At 45.7% G+C, this 18,637-nt stretch overlaps 2 protein-coding genes across 7 annotated transcripts in view; one reads left to right on the top strand and one right to left on the bottom strand.

The window, feature by feature from the left end:
* The window catches only part of ZNF541 (zinc finger protein 541), a 32,174-nt gene extending 17,431 nt beyond the window's left edge, over positions 1 to 14,743 (bottom strand). For 2 of the 3 annotated variants that reach the window (XM_006264947.4, XM_014607134.3), the window contains exons 1-6: positions 14,651 to 14,743; positions 13,005 to 13,093; positions 11,137 to 11,500; positions 8,984 to 9,227; positions 5,795 to 7,559; positions 1,886 to 1,944 (exon numbers count right to left, since the gene is read on the bottom strand). In XM_006264947.4, coding sequence (XP_006265009.1) covers positions 1,886 to 1,944; positions 5,795 to 7,559; positions 8,984 to 9,227; positions 11,137 to 11,410 — 2,342 coding nt within the window. In that variant the 5' untranslated portion in view covers positions 11,411 to 11,500; positions 13,005 to 13,093; positions 14,651 to 14,743. Of the gene's footprint in view, positions 1 to 1,885; positions 1,945 to 5,794; positions 7,560 to 8,983; positions 9,228 to 11,136; positions 11,501 to 13,004; positions 13,094 to 14,650 lie in introns of those variants that run through there. The other variant, XM_014607135.3, reaches the window with a different exon arrangement.
* A 517-nt stretch (positions 14,744 to 15,260) lies between these two features.
* The window catches only part of BICRA (BRD4 interacting chromatin remodeling complex associated protein), a 113,875-nt gene continuing 110,498 nt past the window's right edge, over positions 15,261 to 18,637 (top strand). For all 4 annotated transcript variants that reach the window (XM_019482999.2, XM_059719380.1, XM_059719379.1 and 1 more), the window contains exons 1-2: positions 15,261 to 15,875; positions 17,611 to 17,718. The gene's annotated coding sequence lies outside the window, so the exon portion shown is untranslated. The remainder of the gene's footprint in view (positions 15,876 to 17,610; positions 17,719 to 18,637) is intronic.

Below are 18,637 nucleotides of genomic sequence, written 5' to 3'. Positions count from 1 at the left end.
TACATTTCTTCCTTTAGAGTTCATTTTATGTCTATCTGGAAAAGGAGTCTCTACAGTTCATTTACCAGCAAACTATGTTAACCACAGAAAAACCCCCAGTGAGACATAAATCACCCATGTTAGAGAGAGATAGTTTTAAATGGGAGATGTAATAAAATGCCCTCTTGAGCATTTACATGTAATTGTACCCATTACCGGCTATGTACAAATGTTATTTCCAAAGGTATCACTTGCTTTCTGTGGCCTCTGGATGGGATGGCTTGCATTCAAAACCCTGAAAAGTATTTTCTTAGGGAACCATGCATTAAACATGCCACGTGCAATTTCTGTAATTTTGAGGCCATCGATGGAAAACATGTGTTGTATGTGGGTTGCTTTGTCTGGTGAACTTAGTACTGACGAAAGGTAGCAGGTTGACAACTCCAGAAACTCAAGTCTTCTATCCACAGTACAAGCAAACTAATAGCAGTTAACACGTCTCAAAACTGTTCACCCTTAACACCCTAACCTCGAGAGACTACCTTGTGGGTTACACTCTCTATGGCCCATCAGTCCTACATCCTGTGTTGAGATAAAAACAGAGGATTTCAGTCCTCTGCCCTAATCGTGATTTTTTTTTTTGTTCCAATGTGGACACCTACACAGTAGCAACTCTGACTCTCAGTCATTGCTGGCCAGAAATGGATCTTTCACATTCTTAACAAAAGTCAAGCTTTTTCTTAGCGAGGTGGGAATTATTTTTAGCTTAGCAGCAACGGCAGGAAAAGCAGCTGCTTGTCCTGTCCAATGTGGGAATTTTAATAGGATTCTGCATTTCATCCCTGCCATGTCTCAAGAACCATAAGAACCAACCGGCTGACTTCTGGTCTCAAGTTACATGAGTACAACTCCTTTCAATTCAACTGAATCTCACCACTGTATCTAAGAACAGAATGGGCCCTAATAAATAAAGAGAGGTTAGACTCAGCTATGAGCCTCACTTTAACAGGGAGTAGCACACAGCTGCACAACCAATAAAAGCAGCCCCAGGAATGAATGTTGAGTCCGTCACAATTTCCCCAGAGGAAAAGAGGTTCTGAAACCTATTTTTGGGGGGGTAAGGGGAGGCTTTCGTCATCTCGTGAATGGCCGGATCATGGTTTGGTTACAGAGGGAAAGAGCAGGGATGGTGTTCCTGCTCTTCATTCCAGTACCCAAGCTCTGAGATAGCTGCACAGCAAAAGGATGGGTTTAATCCTTTCTGCAGCCATGCCCCAAGTAAATTACAGGTCAGAAAATTAGCCATCAGCTTTTAAAAATCCAGCTTGGGTATCCAGTTCGATGTTGCTAATGCAACAATATGTTTCACAGCCTGACTATTCACTAAGGGCAAAGCTTAGTGCGAGGACTACACTCAGTTAAATTCTCACTGACGCCCTCTGGACAGGGATGAATCCTTTCAAATGTTATCCTAGATTTGCCTTCCATTGCTTTCATTTTTATCCTGCACTTTTCTATTAAGGCAATGAGCGAAAAGAACAGGGACTGGTCAGCTTTTATTATGTCTTCCAGAGCCTTAAATACCTTACTCAAATACCCACCTCTCATACTTAAAAATGCTGTCTGGCTTTTAGGCTTCTGAGTTCGAAATTAGATTTATGGAAGCCTGGTGGCTCTAATTCAAGTGCCTATCATTTAGCATAATCCCAGAGCTGGCCAATTGAAAAGGATATGTAAAAATTCAATCTCAAGGGAACAGAGAGGAACACATGGCTGACTCTTATGCTTAACCTACATGCTGGAAATCAAACTTAAAGGACAAATAAAAATCTCCATCATAGAAGTTAGGGGCTGGAAGGATGTTATTCTATTTTAAATGTTGCCAAGACTAGTGTACCCTTCTTACCATCCAGGCAACAAGTTTTCCTCCTTCACTGCATTCGTAAGGCTGTAGATCTTTCCACCCTGCAGTTTAAAAAAAAATAAAAAAAAAAAAGGAAAAAAAAAAATCAAAACCAGATGTTATTCTGTCCACAACTAAAATGTACAATATAGTTATTCCATCTTTAAAGAAAAAATGGAATGTTTGAACCGTTTGATTTCCAAAACTCACAATTTTCAAGTAAACTACATGGCAAATCTTCTAAGAGGGCCTCAAACTTTTCCCCACCATTAATTGATAATTTAGCCTCAATCACCTTTGCGTGCGTAAATACAAATAAGACTTGAATTGCAAGCAATGCCCCTCCGTATCATCAGCTACGCTGTTCCCACTACAGGCCCAGAAGAGCATTGATTATCCGAGCCATACACAGAAAGTAACCTCCAGCAGATGTGAGCCACAGACAACGAATCCTATCTCCCCTCTGCCCCAACTCCCAAGCTCCCACTGGTCCCTGGCCACATTGTGAGAGGGAAAAAGGATGCCCCTTCTTTCGTAGGGCTGATTTGGAGCAACAATTATAAATCTAGTTTAAGGTTAGTTAACCAATCTAATGCTCCTGAGGAACAGGAATAGATTCATAGATGCTAGGGTCGGAAGGGACCTCAATAGATCATCGAGTCCGACCCCCTGCATAGGCAGGAAAGAGTGCTGGGTCTAGATGACCCCAGCTAGATACTCATCCAACCTCCTCTTGAAGACCCCCAGGGTAGGGGAGAGCACCACCTCCCTTGGGAGCCCGTTCCACACCTTGGTCACTCGAACTGTGAAGAAGTTCTTCCTAATGTCCAGTCTAAATCTGCTCTCTGCTAGCTTGTGGCCATTGTTTCTTGTAACCCCCGGAGGCGCCTTGGTGAATAAAACCTCACCAATTCCCTTCTGTGCCCCCATGATGAACTTATAGGCAGCCACAAGGTCACCTCTCAACCTTCTCTGGCGGAGGCTGAAGAGGTCCAGGTGCCCCAGTCTCTCCTCATAGGGCTTGGTCTGCAGGCCCTTCACCATACGAGTGGCCCTTCTCTGGACCCTCTCCAGGTTATCCACATCCTTCTTGAAGTGGGGCGCCCAGAATTGCACGCAGTACTCCAACTGCGGTCTGACCAGCGCCCAATAGAGGGGAAGTATCACCTCCTTGGACCTATTCATCATGCATCTGCTGATGCACGATAAAGTGCCATTGGCTTTTCTGATGGCTTCGTCACACTGCCGGCTCATGTTCATCTTGGAGTCCACTAGGACTCCAAGATCCCTTTCCACCTCTGTGCCACCCAGCAGGTCATTCCCTAGGCTGTAGGTGTGCCGGACATTTTTCCTCCCTAGGTGCAGCACTTTGCATTTCTCCTTGTTGAACTGCATCCTGTTGTTTTCTGCCCACTTGTCCAACCCGTCCAGGTCTGTTTGCAGCTGTTCCCTGCCCTCCGGCGTGTCCACTTCTCCCCATAGCTTTGTGTCATCCACAAACTTGGACAGAGTACACTTCACTCCCTCGTCCAAGTCGCTGATGAAGACATTAAAGAGTATCGGTCCAAGGACCGAGCCCTGCGGGACCCCACTGCCCACACCCTTCCAGGTCGAAACCAACCCATCCACCAGGACTCGCTGGGTGTGACCCTCTAGCCAATTCGCCACCCACCGGACTGTGTAGTCATCCAAGTCGCAGCCTCTTAACTTGTTCACCAGTATGGGGTGGGATACCGTATCGAAGGCCTTCCTGAAGTCTAAGTATACGACATCCACCCCTGTAGAGAGGGTAGGGTGTTGTTTTGTGGGCCATAGTTTGATCAGGGCTGCCACAGTCCCATAAAGAGCCTAGGTACCCCAGAGAGTTCCCTGTGGTTTCCTAGAACAGTGGTTTTCAACCTTTTTTCATTTGCAGAATAAACTTCAAATGGAGCTGCAGACCCCTTTGGAAATTTTGAATGGAGGTGCAGACCCCTTTGAATTGTAAGTGTGAGTATTCCATACTTTTGATTGATTGTAGTCATCTTTCATGGACTCCTTAGACATAGTCTGTGCGCCCCCAGGGGTCTGTGGACCACAGGTTGAAAGCCATTGTCCTAGACGCATTCAGGAGTGTGAATACCGGCAGTCCGCAGGCCTATCCACTTTCTGCCTGTCCTTTCATAGTGCAGGTGAGCTCCGTTCCCCGAAGGAAGGCTGGGAACAGAGCCACAGAAGCAGTCCAGTCCCACTCAGCGTGGAGAAGGGAAAATACTGATTATTCCAGTAAGGGCACACCGTAGCGCAGGTACACCGGGGAACGGCTGGCCGAGAGCAGTAGCTCTTGAAGAGGCGGAGGAGAGCATGGCTAGAAGCTGTCTGCCAAAGCAGTTCATACGGGCGAGATGTTATCGGGCTTATGCACGAGACGGGAAGTGCAACTAATAACAACCAAGCAGTTTAGCTGACTATATAGAAAACCTTCGAGGCTGAAAATTATTTATCACAGAACGGGTACGGCATGAGCAATGCCTCAACAGGATTGTCTCTGAGAGCGAGGAATTCATTCTGCACGTCTGATCTCCCCGCTGACACTAGCAGTTAGGTACCAATTACTGCCAACTGCATACGGGCATCAGGCCATTCCCCAACCGCCTCGTTTCACGCAGCCCTCTGAGCTTTAACAATTCACAATTTTGGATTAGTCCTGACCCAGGCCTAAGCTGAACCGAAAGACTAGGTGAAAGGCAACGTATCACATTACTGAATAACCTGCAACTTCATCTTGTTAAATCATTTTTTAAACCTTTGGCACTGGATTAATTAGTTAATGTTTTTAAAGCACTTTGAATGCATAAAGTGCCATGTAAGTGCTAAGTGTTATTATTGGTGAGTCTAAAGCTGTCAACACTAATAAAAAGCTCTTAAAAGAGCATGGAGGGAGACAACGAATAGCTAGAGCCCCATGTCCTATGTCAGACTTTTACTCTCACTTAGTACATCCCCACAACACTGCTGTGCTTTCAGTTCTCCTAAGTGCAAAATTGAGATAACGTTAACCCCTGTGCGCCCCTTTGCACAGTATTTTGAAATCTCAAAGGAAAGGTGCAGCCTTACGGCCAGACATCTGCGTTCAGAATAAAAGAAAAAAAGCGTGATCAATGGCACGTTGAAAAGAACATTTCACTCGCTGCACCACATCCTCGCAAACTTCGGTTTCATCCAGCAATGTTGACATAAAGCATAAGAAATCAGGAACCTGTCAGACTACCAGGCATGAAGGATTTCAGACTCAACTTTACAGCTCACAATTGATGAAAAGCAAAGAAATTTTTCAACCCGTCACAAGAGAACTTCACTGATTAGTGGCTAAGGCTAATGCATAATTCAGCGGATGGAGAAAAGAATGAGTTACGAGCATATCTTCCACGCATTTAAAAAAATGGAGTAATACGATCCTAACAAAGTCAACAACATCAGCATTAGCGGGGAAACCATTTATTTAGCCTGTGGAATCCTATCAGTGTCCGCTCTGGCCAGGATTATTCTTATCTTTAAATAAGTTTTATTCTACAACTACATTAAAACTGAACTTTGGATTGGTTCATTAGCGTCCTCTCGTGGCATGGAACAACATTTCAACTTCAACTATATGCAAAGGGTTATAGTACTGCATACTAGCATAACTATGGTTTAAAAGCTGCGAGTATTTCCACTAGGCACCGATTTGCTTTCTTATGTCCCCCCCATAACCTTTGTAAACTTGGCCCAGAGAAGACAAGCAACATGAATCAGAGGCAGAGGCAAAAAGTCAGGATGTCTGACTTCTGACTCCCTGCTCCAGCATCAAGATGTTACTCATCTTCTACTTGGGCATTTAGAAATGTAAAGGGAACTTTACTCTTGAAAACGTAACAGAAGATCTGAACATACCTGGATCCTATTGAAAATAGTTAGCTTGCGTTTCTCGCCCGTGACATGACTGGAGGAAGTGCAAGGCAACGAAAAGGAGTCCATGGCCACCTGACTTGGAGAAACGGCGCAAGACGGGTCAAACTTCAGCTTATCCTTTTGGACACCAGGCAGGCGTCGGGATCTACCGCCCCTAGCATGTAGTTTATCACCCGTTTCTTTGGCATATCTTTTACCCTTCCCTTTGTTAGATGTAGAAGGGATGCTTTCCAAAAGGCTTGGCTTCCCATAATGGCTGCCCACAGCATTTTCACAGGCTGCAAGTTGTGGCTGGCCAGGACTGGAAACATCCTTGAATTCCAGGCACCCTTTCAAGGATCTCGACTGAAGACACTGCAACACAGAAGCTGTTTGCTGCCTTCCCATTTGGACCTGTTTCTCACCACCGGATGACACATCCTTCTGAAACTGATGGGTCAAGATCTTTTGCACGTACACGTGAGACCCTTCACATTCTGCGAGCTCTGGAAGACAGCAAGTCACGTCAGGCTGTTGCTGCTGAAATGTGTTTTGGACTGGTTTTGCTACAGCCTGCTTCATCTCAGAAGCCACTAGCTGTGACGGAGCCACTACCTGGGTGGGGGATAAAATGTGCTGAGATTTGGTGATGATCTGCAGCAGGTGCTGCTGCACTTGTTTCTCTTCCTGGTTCCCTGCGGTTTCCTGGGATTTCACAAAAAACTGCCTGAAGAGCGGGCTGGTCGTATCCTGTAGCACACTCTGCTTCTGAGTGTCCTGAAGGTTCAACTCCCCGTGGTTCTGCCACCGATAGTAATCAATATCGCATCCATGCCTCTTGGTTCGCCTAAAGGTTTCCTCAAAACTGCTGAGCGTCGTTTTACTTGACATTTCCCCTGGTGAATTAAAAGTCATGGGGGTGAATGATAAAGTGTCTGGACACTCGTATGCCTGTGCAAATGAGTCAAATGCATGAGAAGGCCCAGCAAACCCATCTGAAATGTCCTGACCCGAAATAGCACACACTGGCATGTTTCTAATCCACTGGAAGTTCCCGCTGCACTGAAGGGAGTTTGCCGAGATCTTCTGACTTCGAAATAACGGGAAACAAGGTAAAGCACTATTTGGCCAATACTCCTCCCCCGTCGTCTCAAGAGGGAACTGTGGTTCTGAAAGCAGGGGCCTATTGGTCAGGTTTGTTACTAGGCTCTCCCCTGGGGCGATCACAGATAAATTGCTGGGATTGATTATGGCATACACGCTGGAAGAGGCAGTACTCTTTTGACAAGGATGAGGCTCCTTCAACACGTCACCTGTAGTTTCAATATGGGCTGCAGTGCTAGCTGGGAGGCATAAAACCTGACCAGAGGAAGAGGAGCAAGGCTGCAGGGACTCCTTCAAGTCAGTGTCTGAATGCCCCGCAAAGGATACTGCAGTTGATGGAAGTTTCTGATTTACGACGCTGCTCACAATGTGCTTAAAGAGGTCTCTGTTGGGCACGACAGAATTAGGTCTGGATTCCAAGCGCCCGGCCAGCTTCTCCGTGGTTCCCACACCGCCTCGCTCTGCTTGGACACGGGCATCGCGAGAAGGTGGTGAGGCCTCGCAGGTACCTTCGTCGCTGGGCATCTCCTTCAAAATACGCAGGCCGTGCTGAGACATTTCGTAATGCCGGCGCAGCGAGCGGTGGTCACAGTAGCTCTTGTTGCAACCCTGTTCTATGCAAATAAACGGTTTGGTTTTCTGATGTGTTAGCATGTGTGCACTCCTGGGACAAAGAAACAAAAAGACAGGAGCTTCATATTAAAACTACTAACACAAATGCCGTCACTTCTGATCTAAACTATAGCAGCTCTTGCATTCTTTAAATCCTTCCTACCAAACTCAGCACTGAATGTCAAGTTCAGCTCTGTGCAAATCAAAAGATGCACAGGGATTAAATCAAGGTACAACTGACCTCTATTTGGAACAGGTCCACAGAGGTAGGCTGCTTTTCCACTCTAGAAAGCAGGACTAAGATTCCCACTCTCCATCACTAAGCTGGGCAGTCTATCGGTTTCTGAATCCCATTCTAAACTTACCTCTCCCCCTTTCCAAAATTCCCTAAAAAGGTGTTTTTCACCAGCCAGCCTCACAAACTCACCCAGGGCCCTGTGAGCCAAACTGCATGCTTCACACACTGCAGACTGAAAGTTGTCACGTGTGTCTTGCTCTACCCTGCTGTTTTCATATTATGCCTGTGAAAACCTACCCAAAGAAAAGGGTAACACTAAAGGCATTAACTGAAAAGAGAGGCAGAACTGATTACTTAACAGGGCTGGCAGGGATCCTCTTACTGTGTGAAATGGAAAGAACCCTGACTGTCAGCCCGGTCAAGCACACAGGCTTTGCAGAGGAAAAACATCTTGCAAGTTAAACAGATTTGGTATTGGAATCGCTACGAAGATATGCACACGGTACTCCACAATGCCATTTTTGAGGGAAGGAAATGCTTTAAAAAGATGCATACTAATACTGTATTGTCATATGGATTTGAAACCTCCAGCCACTCCGCTGGGATTGGCAATTGCATTGCTCTGATGAATCAGGCTTGCTATGTTCAGTCCCGGACCACTGCCACTAGACTTAGAAACCAGAATACACTGTTAAAGGGACAATACCTTAAGAACCACTGAAAATAAGAAGAAATACTGTCCAGCAGTTGAAAGGTCTGAGATTCAGGGTATCAAATGCATGGAGAGGTAGTTTTCAATCGCAGTGGTTCCTAAGATATTGGCTGCTAAAACGACACATGGGAATTCACTGTCCAGTACAAGTACTTTCAGAAGCCCAAGCTTCTCCCTGGACCACTGATCAGAAAGAAAAAATACACGCTTGTGATTGCTACTCTGCTGCGTGAGATTGTCGCTCCTTCTCGTTTTACGTTGGTATGAGGCCCCTCCTGCACCACTGTACTCTGGGAACACCAGAACTAACTTGCATCTGCTCTTGATATAGTTTTGAAGTATAATTTGACAGTTTGCTGGCCTGCACAACGCCAACAGCAGCATACCAAGCCCTGTACTTGTGTCAGCCACTAAGCTGCACTGAAATAAGAAAATGAGGTCCTACAGAAGTAGATACATTCTACATTTCTTTAAAAAGCAACTGAATGGGATTATATATTTTTTTTGTTGGTAAATGCCTACATACAGGTGATCCGGACGCTTAAAAGCCTTGCTGCAGACTTTACAGACGTGTTTCCTCTCCTGGCTGTGAGTCAGACAGTGTTTGCTAAGGGAACTAGCACTGCTGAACACCTTCCCACAGAAACTGCAATCCAGAAATGGGCTTTGAGGAGAGCTGTGCTGATGCTTTCCTTTCCTGGCACTACCAGTATTGGATCTGCCTCTTTGTTCAGCTTCTTTAGGTGCTGGAGGGGCAAGAAGCCCCAGCTCTAAACAAAGGGAGAAAGTTACACTCATTAGGTCACACATGGTACAATATAAATGAACCTCACACCATGAATGTATTAATTTAACTTAGCCAAGTTGAAATACTTTTCTTTTAAATTCTCGCTTACCTTTTAGTTGGGAGCCTTGGTTACAGACTGAGATTCTCAGTATGAGCATTACATACCCAAGCTCTTGTTGTACATGGTCATTAGAGTCATATTAGGGGGCTGGACCCGATGATCTTGCGAGGTCCCCTCCCGCCCTAGTGTCTATGAAAATCCCCAGCACAGCCCTACCAAAATCCTTTGGACCAACAATTCCCACTGCTGTTCCAGTCCTGAGTTTTCCACACACAGCTCTGTCCTGACCTGCTACAACCTTTGCATCTTAGTCATCGCTCACAACAATGCTTGGCGGTTTCAGTTCTAAACAATGTGACAAATTCTGCCAAAATACTTTCCCTCTTTTGGATAAGCAGGGGTAAATAAGTTTAAAAAAAATGGTCTAGGGGCTAGGGCACAAGACTTGAAGAGAAGCTGGGGGCACTGGGCTTATTTAGTCTGCAGAAGAGAAGACCAAGGGGGATTGAATAGCAGCCTTCACTTCCCTGCAGGGGGGCTGCAAAGAGGATGGAGCTGGGCTGTTCTCAGTGGGGGCAGATGACAGGACAAGGAGTAATGGGCTCAGGCTGCAGCAAGGGAAGTTGAGGTTGGATATTAGGACGAACTGTTCCCCTAGGAGGGCACTACAGCACTGGAGCAGGCTACCCAGAGAGGTGGTGGACTCTCCATCCTTGGAGGTTTTGAAGACCCAGGTAGTCAAAGCCCTGGCTGGGATGATGTAGTCGGGGCTGGTCCTGCTTGGAGCAGGGGGTTGTGGACTAGATGACTCCTGAGGTCATTTTCTATGATTCTGAATAAGATACTGCTGAAGAATACTACACTTGAGACCTAATCAGAATTTAAACCGAGTCCATCAGATAGCCAACTAGTTAAAAATCTACTGAGCAATTTAAATAAAGGTTTATCAAGATACTCTCAGATTCACTAGCTATGAAACAGAACAAGAAAAGACAAAGCTAGATGCATTACAATTTTCACTATCATGTTGCCTAATCAGTAGAAACATCAGCACCAAAAGTTCTCAGGAAATATGTAACAAAACGTATATATTTTAGCACTACCAGTTGTGTCAGTCTCTTCTGTTTTCAAAATCATCTGTATGATCGCACATCCACATCTGCAATGATGCTACCCTGATCTTTAAAGAATAACATTTCACTATGGGCAGTCTCCTTTTTTAACTTTTAACTGCGGAACTGGAGAAAGCCAATTCTGCCAAACCTATTTCACAGAGAGCTTGAAATGCAAGAACAAATAAGCAGAATGTCTCTTCTATGCTTCAGGGAAAGCTAATAATGTAGATGTTAGCAACAGATTCAGCAGATCTGTCATTTTAATGTCTTTATATTTTCCATTTGCAGCTGGAGAGCAGGTTGTAAGGACTCCGAACAGAACATATTCCTATCCAGGGCGCAGTTTTAAGGAAGCGGAACAGAAGGGGAAGCATGACTATCACTCTGTAGTATTTTAACAATTATTAATTATTGTCTATATAGCACTATAAAAATTCATGGCAATTCACAGGTCAAGTAAAGACAGCAGGCAACATTTTTACAAGTGCCTATGTGATGTAGGAGCCTAGGATTCATTTTCAGAAAAATCATTTGAAAAAAGGTCTTTTGAGGTCCTAAATCACTTTCGAAAAATGTACCCCACGTCCTGCCCCAGAGATTATCGCTTAATGCACTCTAGCTTTGAAAATAAACTTCTGGGTATGCTGAACTGTAAAAAAAGACCCCCTGCCATAACCCTGCAAAACTATAACCCAAAGAAACTCCGACGTACTTACCATGCAAAGAAGGCTGAGAGTCAGAGTCAGACTCATTAAGGAGTTTAGCTGAATCACAGTCCTTCACTGAATACAAAGAGAGTGCATCTAAATTGTCCTCTAAAGTGTCCATAGCTATATCTGTGGCTGAAGGACTAGGATCCATATCTAAGCTGTTCAGGCCAGCATACATCATGTCTCTCATGTCTGAACACAAATCATGGTTGAGAGGGTCACTGCAGTTCAGTCTTTGACTCTCTGAAAATCCAGGAAGCTGCATGTGATACGGATCCATGTCCACCCACCTTCCGAGGTTTATTTGGAAAATTGGCTCTGGTTTCTAGTGGACACGGCTTAAAGACTGCATCGGAGTGTAGCAAGCCTCCTAAACAAAAGGTAACAGGGAAAAGTTAAACAGCAGAGATGAACTGATAACATTTAAAATAATCAAAGTGGTATCAGTAACAATAAATTAACACACATGTAAACCAGCCCTTATCGGAAAGGACTCAGAATAAATACTTCTGGTTTGCATTTTAGATACAAACGTGTGTTCAGATTGCAGCTATTAATCCTAGCAGTGAGGCCAAGCAAAAAGGCACCTTGTGTGCATGATTAAAAATTAAATAGCACCGTGTGTATGGGAAAGTCTGTGACCCAAATACGTTTGAAGTTATCTAAAGTTTCTTAGAACCGTCTAGCCCTCCAAAAAGTTCTGATTCTCCCTTATTTCAACAGGGCCCGAAGACATCTAATGCCACTGTTCCCAATGACAGCTCTGTAAGTATAGCGTAACATACTTGGAAAAAAAATATCCGATGAGGGACAGGGTCTGCACTGAGGTTTAATTTAATGCACTCTGCATTGTGCATCTATGCAGAACAGAAGGTACCCATCTCAGAGGTGAGATTCCCACAACTACCAACACAAGATTATTTACTGCTCTATCTCTTCCCTCGTAGCACCTGCGCTCAACACAAGTTTTCGGCAAACAAGTTAAAATTTTACACGAGGTGGAAAAACAGTGACACCTGGGATTACTTTGTTATACGTTAGTCTTTTTAGATACAGGTACTGAGTTAGATACGTCAGATATCCTTCCTTTGTTCCCCACTCCCATAGCTTGAAAAATATTTAAAATTTCTTTCCCGGTTTTTTTATATTTTCCATTGAAATGTGAATAAAAACAATCTACACAATGCATTTTTCTTAGAATTACATTCTTCTTCCTCCACCCAGAAGTTTTTAAATGGAGGGGGGAAAAAAACCTGGAAAAGTGATTTTAAGTTCTTTCAGGTAATGAAGCCACAAAACTATTTAAAAAGTGTCCAACTATTCCATGAGTCTGGCAAATCTCTTTTAAATCAATTGCAATTTTTGCCTAAAAAAAAACAGCAGGAACAGGGCAAAGCCATCAAGATAATTATTCATACAGACAAGTCAGGGATACCCACGTTCCCAAACACGAGGGAGAAATAACTTGTTGGAAAGTACCTCTCAATGCAGTTCTAATCACCCCCCCCTCCCCAAACTTAAACACATGCTTAGCATTATATTCATTATTCCCATCAGCTGCAATAAAACTATTCATTATGCATAACGCTAATCACAGACAGATGTTTTCACAGGATTGGGGCCTCAGTACGCCAGGAGCCAAAGAACTGCACCTCATTTTTAAATGAAGGGACCAATCATGCAACTGTTTACATAGGCTGGACTCATTTAGACTCAAGCTCGATCATATTTATTATTCAAATTAACAAACAGGCTCGGTTCTAACGCTCGGTTAACATTTGAATCTGCTCTGCAAGATGAAAAGTCCACTGCCAGCATTCCCCCCAAATCTAAACCTGATGCTGGCCAATGCTGTCTTCCCATAATTACGACACCTTAGGTGGCTGTGGGACATGTTTCAGACCTCTTCAACCCGCAGGTCGCATATTTAGGACTCTCAAGGGCTGTGCTTTGTAGTGCCGAGCTAAAAAGAAGAGAATATCAATTATACACAGCATTTCCTTTAATCCAGCCTTTATAAAAAAAAATAACATGGAGCGGTGAGGAAATGGAACAGCCTTGAAACTCAGCGCGCCACACTACGATGGCTTGAGACGCCAACATCTTACAGGGAACCGGGGACTAATTTATTATCGTGGTCGGATGCGCTCAAATTCTAGGTGCACAGGTCTGCGCTGCACCGGCTGTTTTAGCACGGAGAGATGCGAGAGGTAGCCGACACGGCATAAGGGCAAGCTGACGTGGAAGCTCTAAAGCGAGATGAAGGAACGAAAGTCTCCGTGCTAGGCCACGGAGGAGGAAGAGGCGAATCCGGCGGCTCTCGACCTCTTTAGACCCAAAGCAAACCTGGGAAAACAACAACTCCGAGCTTCCGCTCGTTTCTCGAGCGCAGAAAAATAAGAGCAATTCTCTCGCAAAGCATGGGGAAGACTGCAACGGAGCAGACGCTTCTCCTGTTTGATGCTCGGAAGTCTCTGCATCCCTCCGCTCGTACTGCGCGGCACTCTTCAGAGGAGCTCACATCCCCCCCCCCCGTTGAGTAGACCTGGACCCCAGTGCAAGGGAGTGGGGGGCACTGCTCTTGCCCCAGGCGGGGCCAGTGGCTCTGGTTGTATCCCGACCGAGGGCAAGAGGCTGCTGCCCTTATTTACCCCCTTCTTCCCCCTCCTGCATATTTACTCCTGCCCCGATGGGGGAAGAGGGGCCGTTCCCTGACCAGGTGCAGGGTTGTCCCTGCTCCTGCCCTTGCTGGAACGGGAATTTGCCCCACCCCTGCTAGAGGGTTGCTCCTGCCCCTACTGGGGGAGATATTTGCCCTTGTCAGTGGGTTGCTCTTGCCCTTGTTAAGGTAGATATTTGCCCAGCCCCTAATGAGGGTTTGCTCCTGCCCCTTCTGGGGTAGATAGTTGCCCCTGCCGAAGGGTTACTCTTACCCCTAGAGGGGTAGATATTTGCTTCAGCCCTTGCTCTTGCTGGGGTAGATATTTGCCCCTGCTGGGCAGCTGCTCTTACCCCAGTGGGATAGATATTTGCCCCAACCGCTGCTGGGATGTTGCTCTTGCCCTGCTGGGGTAGATCATGGCCCCTACCACTGCTGGGGTACATTATTTGCCCCTGCCCCTAACAGGGGACTGCTCTTACCCCTGCTGGGGGGGTGCTATCACCCGAATGGGGTAGATAATTGCTCCTGCCAGGGTATTTGCCCCTGCAGGAGGGTTGCTTTGCCCCAGTGTGGTAGATAATTACTCCTGCCCCAGCTGGGGTTGGTATTTGCCCCTGCTGGAGAGCTGCTATTGCCCCAATGGGGTAGATAATTGCACCTGCCCCAGCTAGAGGTTGCTCCTGGCCCTGCCCCAGGCCCTGCTGGAGGGTTGCTCCTGCCCCTGCTGGAGCAGATATTTGCCCAAGACCCTGCTGGGTGGGTAACACCTGCCCCGGCCCCCCCCGCCCTCGGGGCGCTGCCAGCCGCGGGGGTCGCCCCCACCCCGGGCCCGGATGGCGGCGGATGCTGCGGCCCTACCCGTCGCCTCGCGCCGCCGCCCGCGCACGCGGTCCAGCCCCGCCCGCAGGAACGCCGCGCATGCGCACCAGCGCGCGCGCAGCCTCCGGGCCAGAAGGGGAGGAGCCTCCTGGGTCACGTGACGCCTAGGCGGGAAAAGGGAAGGGGGAGGCGACGGGGCGGCGCCATGTTGTGGGCGGGGAAGACGAGGGCGCGAAAGTGGGGGGGGGGAGGAGCAATGCTGGGGGGTGTGGGGGCATAGAGGGGGATCACTGGGGTGCACGTTTCTGCTGTGGGAGGGCTGAGGGGGCCACAGGTGTGGTAGATGTTGGAGGAGCCTGGGGCAATGCTACACTGGGGGGGGGTGGACACCAGGGGCAGCGTTGTAGGAGGGGTGGGAGAAAGGGGGCACTGTTATGGGAGGGGTGGGGAACATGGTGGGAGGACGTAGGGGTCACTTCTGTGATGGATGGGGTGGGGGACATGGCACTGCTGCAGGAGATGTCAGGGGGGTCGCTGGACAGTGGTGGGCTGTGGGAGGGGAGTTGAATTGGGGATACAAGGTATAGGGGAGAAAGGGTATGAGCAGGGGAGGGGGAAAGGGGGGTGAAATAAGGGACAGAGGGAAGGAGATGAGCTGTGCAGTAGGAAGGCAGCCATGCGAGGAAGGTGTGATGGGGAGCTGCAAACAGGAGAGGTGTGTGGGGGCTTAGTGGGCACTGCAAGGGAAGACCTTAGGAAAGAGGCTTGGAGAGGCGTGTGTTTGGAGCGAGAGAGGGCAACAGCACGAGGGGGTCATGGAGCAGGAAGCAGGTGTGAAGAAGGGGGAGCGAGGAAGAGTTCTAGGGAGAGGAATGAAAACAACAATGGGGACCAGGGAAGTGCAACGGGTTGGGGAGACGGGCAGGGATTAACAGTTGAGCTAAAGGAGGGGCAGGAAGGGACTCCTCCCCACCCTGCAGAAGATAAAATTGAACTTGGTTGTGAACCGAACGCCTTGCCAAGACGATAGCGGTGCACAGACCAGCACAAAAATACCCAGATATGATCAACGTATGCTTCCTTAGTGGGAACGAGCCGTGCCAGTTGTAAAACATGGTTTTTAGTGGCTTGGCTGGTCCAATTGAGGAATCCGCACTGTGGCGATGCTGCTGGCGTTTGCAAGTGAGGATTCCCGTGCCCATCGTGATATGAGAAGGTGCTTTGTTTCGGGAGGTGACATGAGAGACACCACTACCTTCATTAGGTGTGTACAGCTTTGCAAAGTGGGTCACTGGATCAGAATAATAATGCATGCCTCTGCTGGGTATGTCAATGCGAAGAATGAGCGCTAATGTCTGTTTGCAAGATCAGCATTGCTTCCCTTTGGGAGAAAAAAAATCCAGTCCAAATCTCTCTCTCTTTTTGCCTATTCAGCACTCTTCTTCAAGTTGCATTTGAAGAAACAGCCTTTATCAGGAGGGTGGTGAACTATGTGTGCGTTGCCTCATGAGTCAAAAATGATTTTTATGTTGGTATTTGGCATCAGATATTTGGTAAAAACTTGATGTGCATCTGATTAGCTCTTCAAACATTACATTTCTTTTGTGGTGAACTTTCCATCTTAAAACACTCCGATATCATCCAGAGAGATGTGAGTTTATGTTGTTCACCTTGATGTTGTGTTAATTTTATTTCATTCATGTTTTGAATGTGGTTCATGATCTGTTAAACCAGCAAAGGTTAACTGTTCAGTGCCTGACCAGAAAAGCAAATCAATGCACTGTTTATAGTAGGACTTCCTGCATTCAACTAGTCAATTATTTCCAGCTTCTACTCTTATAGCCTTATGCCCACAAAATGTGAAGAGTGACACTTGCTACTATTCATGATAAATGAGTAACTAGAAGGAAGGACTAACATGTCAAGACTGAAAGACGGGCATGGAGTCTACACACACAGTTTAATTAGCATAAGTGTAAATTCATATATCAAGAGCAGGTTGATCTGTAGGCAGGTAGCTCTTCATAGTTGCATCAGTTAGCATGAGACATTGAAGAAGTCCTGGGGTATAGGACTGGCAGCTCCCTGAACTGAGGGTACCTTCATCTTCCCATCTGCATTCAGGTAATCAAACTCAAAGCCAAGGGCTGAACATAGTTCAGGGAGAAAACAGATGGCAGCTGACTGCAGGAGCCAGACAGGGAGCTCTGGAAATACAAGATGCACCTACATATGCTGTTTTTATTGTTTGATTTGGTGTTTAAAGCCTGCTCATCTGCATACATGAAGACTTAGCCTATTTTATTACAGCTTGCACCAAAAAAAAATCCTTAATAAACCTAGCATACAAAAAAATCCCTCTAATTAAATTAATTTCCTTTCCTCTGCTGAACACAATTATGTAATTTAAATACATCTCAGTCATTAAGTTTCCCATTTAGGATAGAAACTGAATTAAAAAAAAAAAGTTAAATTTGTTTTCACTGTCAAGTTAGAAATTGGGTCAAGCATCTCTCTCTAGCATGAACTCAAGTTGGGCATTAAGTTGGCCCCATATATATTTTAAACTCTTTTTTTTTCTCTGATAGAAATAATTGCTCCTTGCCTCAGTTTCTCCATTTGTAGTAGGGGAATTATACTGATGTACAACACAGGGCAGCTGTGAGGCTTAATGAAATCGTGTTTGTAAAATGCCTGTACTTCAAAGCCTTCAAATCTAGCTTAAAGTCATTGTAATTATGGTATTGTAGTCTAAATGTAATTGTATTGTAATTATTTATATGCATGTCTGTAATAAGTACCTCCAGGCTGTTTTGGGGACCATTCTCCTCTTTCCTATGATTGAGTTATTTAATAACGTTATTCTAAAGAACTGATCCGATTTTCAACCTGGTAAATCTGGTAGAATATCCCCTGTCCTGGAATATGTTCTAGGCCATTACTGCTCCCTGAGTAGTAATAACGTTCTAACTGTACCAATGAAAAAACTCTATTATCAGTGTTACAGCCCTGGTCCTGCTGAGAGAGCAGTCATCTGGAGTCACCTGTATCGCCGTAAAATAACTCAGAAGAGAAAAGACAGAGGGAAAAAGATCACAGAACTGAACGTAAGTAGTCTACAGTGCTTTTAAAACTATGCTGTTGCAGCAGCTGCCTCCTGTTACCATAGTTCAGTAATTAAAGCAGAAGCCATTTACAGCTAGGGAATTTGTTTTAAAAATTAAGGGCCAGCCTTCATATGAGAAGCCCTCACTGATGTAAATAGCACCATAAAACCAGGGTTTGAAATGGCTGAGATCTGCAGCAGCATCATTACCAAAAAAAAAAATTAACCTTGTTTATTTAAAATGGAACAAATAACATTCATGTTTTTTTAGGACATTTTTATTCACGTGTTTACACAATGTTTTAGAGTGAGTTTCAGGCCATCTAAACTTGAAAACTGGAAGCTTCATAGAATTCCTGACTGATCCTTTGCTATTTTATTAGCAGCAAGAATGAGTCTGCTTTAATAAATTGAATATATAATGCTTATATAAATCCTTTAATCCAGAAATCTGAAATTGTTTTACAAACACGGATCAGAGTTGCATCTTGCAAAGCAGCCCCAAGTTACTTTATCCATTTGAGAGCTGGGTAAGCCAAGGCAGAGGGACGCTGGTTCGGCACTGCAATACATCTCGTGCAGACATTAACAACATCGTGAAGTGGGTGTAAAATCCCACTGCTATGATTCAATACCATTTTTCACCCATCTAGCTCAAGAGACACAGCAGCAGTGAGTTGGTCCCAGAAAAATTCTGTGTGACACTGTAATTAATTATGTTTAATGGGCTAGATCTTTGGCTCCATTGATATTAGTGGGGTTGTAAACATTAGGTTAATTAAGTTTTATTTAGTCTTTGTAATGCTGCTTGAGGTCTTAAGTCAGAAGGAGGCCTGGTAACTTAGTCGTTGGAGCACAGGATTGGGATGGCTCTGTCACGGGTCTGCTGGTGGTATGTCAGTTTGCCAAGCTGTGCAAAA

This window comes from Alligator mississippiensis, chromosome 15 (assembly GCF_030867095.1).
Source record: "Alligator mississippiensis isolate rAllMis1 chromosome 15, rAllMis1, whole genome shotgun sequence".
Lineage (NCBI taxonomy): Eukaryota > Metazoa > Chordata > Crocodylia > Alligatoridae > Alligator > Alligator mississippiensis.
Note: the sequence above shows the minus strand (reverse complement) of the source record. Positions and strands in the feature narration are given on the sequence as shown.